This window comes from Octopus bimaculoides, chromosome 27 (assembly GCF_001194135.2).
Source record: "Octopus bimaculoides isolate UCB-OBI-ISO-001 chromosome 27, ASM119413v2, whole genome shotgun sequence".
In the NCBI taxonomy this organism is placed as follows: domain Eukaryota; kingdom Metazoa; phylum Mollusca; class Cephalopoda; order Octopoda; family Octopodidae; genus Octopus; species Octopus bimaculoides.
Window position 1 is genome coordinate 13,079,625 of NC_069007.1, and position 5,913 is coordinate 13,085,537.

Below are 5,913 nucleotides of genomic sequence, written 5' to 3' on the forward strand. Positions count from 1 at the left end.
AAGGCCTCTGCCAGAGATGTAGCCAGCCCACTTATGCGTACCTTTCCTACATTGGACACTAAACTCCGCTTGCGAAGACTTGTTGAGGCATGTGAAATCGAACTAAATTCGACGACTGGCACCCGTGCCAACGTCGTCTCCTTCATTGAACACGAAACTTAGCTTGCAAAGACTTATTGAGGCAAGCGAAAGCGAAATCGGGATAGCACCTGTGCCCAGCGTCGCCTTTCTGGCACCTGTGCCCATGACATGTGTAAGGATTTTCGAGCGAGATCCTTGCCAGTGCCCTTGGACTGGCTCTTGTGCAGGTGGCACATAAAATACACCAGTTTGAGCGTGGCTGTTGCCAGTACCACCTGACTGGCCTCCATGCGGGTGGCATGTAAAAACACCCACTACACTCTCAGAGCGGTTGGCGTTAGGAAGGGCATCCAGCTGTAGAAACTCTGCCAAATCAGATTGGAGCCTGGTGTTGCCATCCGGTTTCACCAGTCCTCAGTCAAATCATCCAATCCATGCTAGCATGGAAAGCAGACGTTAAATGATGATGATGATGATGATATATATATATATATATATATATATAGATATATAGTACACGCATGTATATATTCTTTAAATTAGTATTTTGTATAGTACGCTTTTCTTGATGGTGTCTGACCTCCTTCATCATTTGAGTTGCACCAAATTCTATTGTAATGTAATGTCTAGTCATGTATTTTGTTGAACTTGTGGCAAATAACAAAAATCTTCTGTCTTCCACAGGTGAATCGATTCTTCCACCAATCGATGATGTAATGTCCCTGTTTATGCGGTCAATGTTTAAACCGGATCCAATGGGTAGTAATCTATTGTTTGCCACCCAAGCTGACCACTTGAGCCATCTCTTTCTCAAGACTGGTTTCTCTAGTCTCTCCGAAGTGGTAAGACACAGTATTGTTGTTGTTGTTGACGTTTGTATGTCAGACTCTTTGAGAAGTTTTTTTGGGACACAATATAGCAGCTAGTGTTTGTATATACATTGTCTTGGGACAAGCGTGTCTGCATGGTTGAGAAGCTTGCTTCCCAACCACTTGGTTCTGGGTTCAGTCCTACTGCAAGTCATCTTGGGCAAGTACCTTCTACAAATAGCCCTAAGTTGCGTATGGATTTAGTGGATGGAAACTGAAAGAAATCTATCATATGTGTGTGTGTGTATGTATGTTTGTATGTACATATATATATATATATGTGTATGTATATACATTTATATATATATATATATATTTATATATACTAGCTGGACCTGTGAAAAATTCACGGAAAGAATAAAAAATTTAAGCATCTGTAAATTGTGTGCTGGTGCCATGAGAAATGTTTCTTTATTGTGACAGTTACAGAATATAGAAAGAGGTGTAAAACGGGTGACCGGTAATAAAGTCTCAATAATATAATAAAGTCACAATTTTGGCTAGGAAAAAAAGTCACAATTAATTTATGGGATCCAGATAAAACCTCCCTACAACAAAACCATCTCGGACCCCCACTCCCTGACAAAACGCCTGTGACTTTATTGCCATGACTTTTTTCCTGTGACTTTTTTACCTGGATTCATAAAACCGATAACTAAATAATCCAACCAAAATATCTCAGTTACGTAGACGTAAACAGAATTACTATTTAGCCTTAAAATACATTGTACATATTCACAGAATCTTCTGGGTTTATTGGCATGGAATGTTCTTCTGGGATTCTTTTACTTGTTTTAGTCAAAGAAATCGACCTCTGGACTTATTCCCTGTAAGCCTGGAGCTTATTCTATCAGTCTCTTCTACCAAACAGCTAAGTTATAGGGACGCAAACACACCAACATCGGTTGTCAAACAATGGAGGTGGGGGACAAACATAAACAAGCGCAAACAAACACAAATATATACACACACACACACATATCTGAACCATTAAAGAAGAAATATTTAGAAGGTTGTTTGTTATGGTCAGAGAGCGACCATTGGTTTCACACCTATAAAGCTCAGACTCCAATGGCTGAAGGCTCATAACCACACTACTACTGTAGGGAGAAAAATGTCATGGTCAAGAGAGGTTATGTGCCTCTGTCCATTTGAGTTTGATGAGTCACATGTACAGCCAAGAGCTTTATAGGCATGAAACCGATGGTCACTCTCTGACCAGACATGTCAAACAACCTTATATATATATATATTCTTTTATTCTTTTACTTGTTTCAGTCATTTGATTGCAGCCATGCTGGAGCACCACCTTTAGTCAAAGAAATCAGCCCCAAGATTTATTCTTTGTAAGACTTGTACTATTGGTCTCTTTTAGCGAACCACTAAGTTACGGGGACACAAACACGCCCACATTAGTTGTCAAGTGATGTTAGGGAGACAAACACAGACACACAAATATACAGACGCACAAATACACACACACACACACTCCCACACACATACACACACACACACACACACACACACACACACACACACACACACACACACACACACACATACGATGGGTTTCTTTCAGTTTCCATCTACCAAATCCACTCACAAAGCTTTGGTCGGCCTGAGGCTATAGTAGAAGATACTTGCCCAAGGTACTACATGGTGTGACTGGACCTGGAACCATGTGGTTGGGAAGCAAGCTTCTTACCACACAGCCATGTCTGTGCCAATATATATATAAATTTTTATTAATCCAAACAAGTGAAAGAATAGATGAAATGAAATTGAAAATTCACAGAGAATATATTAGAATTAATTAGAATTTAATTATTTTTTAAAATATAGGAACACACTTGACCTGTTTGACATTAAATTTTCAAAAATATATAGTATATGGGGCTGTTTTGCAAATTATGCTTATTCTAGCCATCCGTGTGTGCATATGTATGCAAGAATGTGTGTATGTGTTGGTGTCTCCCTATTGTGACAGTGAGTGGTTCTGGTAGATGAGTGTCCCCATTCTTGTAATGGTGTTCTGCATTTCTGATCGTCTGTTAAAAACATGTCCAACCATGGGAAAAAATTACCTTGTTTGGAAAACAGGTGAGGGTTGGCAACAGATAGGGCATCTGGCTGTAGAAAATCTACCTGAAATAAAGGCCTTCTGATGCATGCAAGCATGGATGTCAAATAATTGTTATGGTGATGATGACAAAGCAAAAACAGGAAAAATGAGATTCTTGCAACAATAGTTGACACGTAAAGACAGGAAGAGGCTTGTCTTTTCCTCTACTTCCCCTGATTTTTGTTTTGTCAAAAGAAAATGAAAGGAAAAACAATTCTTTTGTTTTTATCAACCTGTTTCTTAAATCTCACAAGATAATTTCTACTTGAATAGACTGTTTTTCTATATGTGTATACCTATAGGATGTATGTATATATATATATATATATATATATATATATATATATATATATATATATATATATATATATATATATATATATATATATAGTTGTGTGTGTAATGTGTATGTTAGAATGTACATATGTATGAGAAGCATATAACCTTTAACATTTTTCTGTTTTATATACACATACATATATATACATGCATACATATATATAATTATATAAATATTTGAGATTCAGTTGAATTAGGTACTAAAGTTGAAGCACCAAGTCAGTGCAGTATTATCCGTACAACCCTAAGTAAGGTGAATAAAATCCAAACAAGCAACAGGATATCAAAAGGTGATGCAGTACGACCGTTTCAAGCGGCTCCATTTAATTGAACAATGCAATCATTACATCAGTTTAAATGCAGGGCTATCCTCAGATGTATAAATAAATAGAATTTTTGATCAGTTGGACATATTAATATAATTTTACTCAAATTCTCTAATAGAGCAAGAAGAGGGAGAAAGTCCATGTTGCTAATAATGTGACTCAGAATATACTACACTTCTAAGAACTGTATGAAGTTTGTTAGGGTCATATTGTAAAGGATTGTGGTTCACTTTTAAATTATTAGTCTTTTTATTATCAACTACCAAATCTAAGGCTAGAGGACAGTGTCTGTTTAGAATGGCTAGACAGAGTGAGTTGACAGTTTATAGTTGGGTATGTTCATAAATATTGTCAGGATTTAGAAAATGTGTAAATAATTGTCTATAAAGGAGGCTGGGTAGGGGAAGACCTTAAATCAAGATGATTACCAGTTAAAGGGGCAAGACGCTAATAAAACCTATGATGTTAATACAGCGGAAATTATCATGAGGTACAATGGATGATTGTATATAAACAATATTGTTATGTTGTATGAAGATAAAATTTAAGATTACTAAAAATATTATAATCTGAATAGATAAACTGTGTATATATACCAATTTTCAACATTAGAAAGGGAAGACTACATAGAATTAGTTTAATATCCATACCCGTACTTAATTATTTACTTATAAGGTGGTTTCTATAAAGATTGCTCTGGGTATTTACTTATGGAATACTGGGGTGATAAATCATGCTATCTTTATATTAGTTATAAGCTAAGAATCAGAAAAAAATCAGAAAAATGAATTGTGTGCAGATACATACACATATTTAACTATGTGCACCCATGCAAATATACACAAATATTTGTACTTTATTATAGGTATGCTATAATCAACTCTTCTAGATATAAGTAACTAGAAAGTTTATATTTCTCTTTAAGAACATTAATAACTTATAAGAGATAAGAGGTTAATAGGTAAAGATATCAAAATAAGAAAACACAATAATAAGAAATTATAGAGAATAGTAAGAAAATATATATAACTTATTATATATAATACTAGTGGGTAAGTTCACATCATATACAACACTAAAATCAATTTCTCCTGTCCAGGTTTAAGTGCAGCACCTATAAACGCTAATTTCAAAAATATTTAAATGTACGGGTGACCCTATGTACGCATGATACCCTTAGGTCTAATCTATTATTAACCAGGTTGCTCTTGTCCCTATACTTAAAAATTTCATAAGTTTCCATAGAGCACAGCTCGCACCCATACCAACTATCTCTATAAGGCTGTGCTTTCCTTATAATATCCCATTTAAAGCTAAATTCGATTCGGCTTTCCTTCAGTTCCCAAATTTTATTATTGAATCATTTACACAGTTGTAAATTGTAAAACATAACTGTCACCACTACTATATGAACCTGAAGATTGTATAGTCTAATGCATGAAAGTACTAGTGCAATCAAAATGAACATTTAATATTCTATAATTTCATTATATTATATTGTTTTATATTATATTATTTTAAGATTGTAAATAAAACATGAAAATCAAAGTTGGAATTCCTTTGATTAATATATTCTTCTATAGACAATCATACACAACCGTGTATATATATACGTGTGTATATATGTGTGTGTGTGTGTATATATATATATATATATCTATAGGGTAAATGTGTTTCTTTGTTGTAGTTTAATTAATAATTGGTGATATATGAGGTATATTTGTTCCCAAACAACACTTATTTTAGTGCTGTTGACACTGCCAGATTGTATGGTACTGCCCAGGTGTCGAAACCATAATGATATCTGTGTGGCAGCTGATGATGGAGGTATGTTGGATTGCTGGTATGGCTGTTATTGCATGTGTAGAATAGTTTTATAACACATTCATTTAATATATATATATATGTATGTACATATATATGTGTATGTGTATATATATATATATATATATATGTATGTATGTATCTGTATGTATGTATGTATGTTTGTATGTATGTATGTATGTATGTATGTATGTATGTATATATATATATATATATATTATAATATATGTATGTATAAATTTTAAACAATTTTGTGTATGTATACTATATAAAGGCATGTCTATGTGTCTACGTGTATTTGTGTACATGTGTCTTTGTCGCTTTGTATATATGCACATATATATATATATAT

General features: G+C 34.2%; 1 protein-coding gene across 2 annotated transcripts in view; it reads left to right on the forward strand.

The window, feature by feature from the left end:
* LOC106867683 (prostaglandin G/H synthase 1) overlaps positions 1-5,913 on the forward strand; it is a 74,483-nt gene that overhangs the window by 25,519 nt on the left and 43,051 nt on the right. For both annotated transcript variants that reach the window (XM_052977237.1, XM_014912625.2), the window contains one exon: positions 766-923. In XM_052977237.1, the coding sequence (XP_052833197.1) occupies positions 766-923 (158 nt within the window). The remainder of the gene's footprint in view (positions 1-765; positions 924-5,913) is intronic.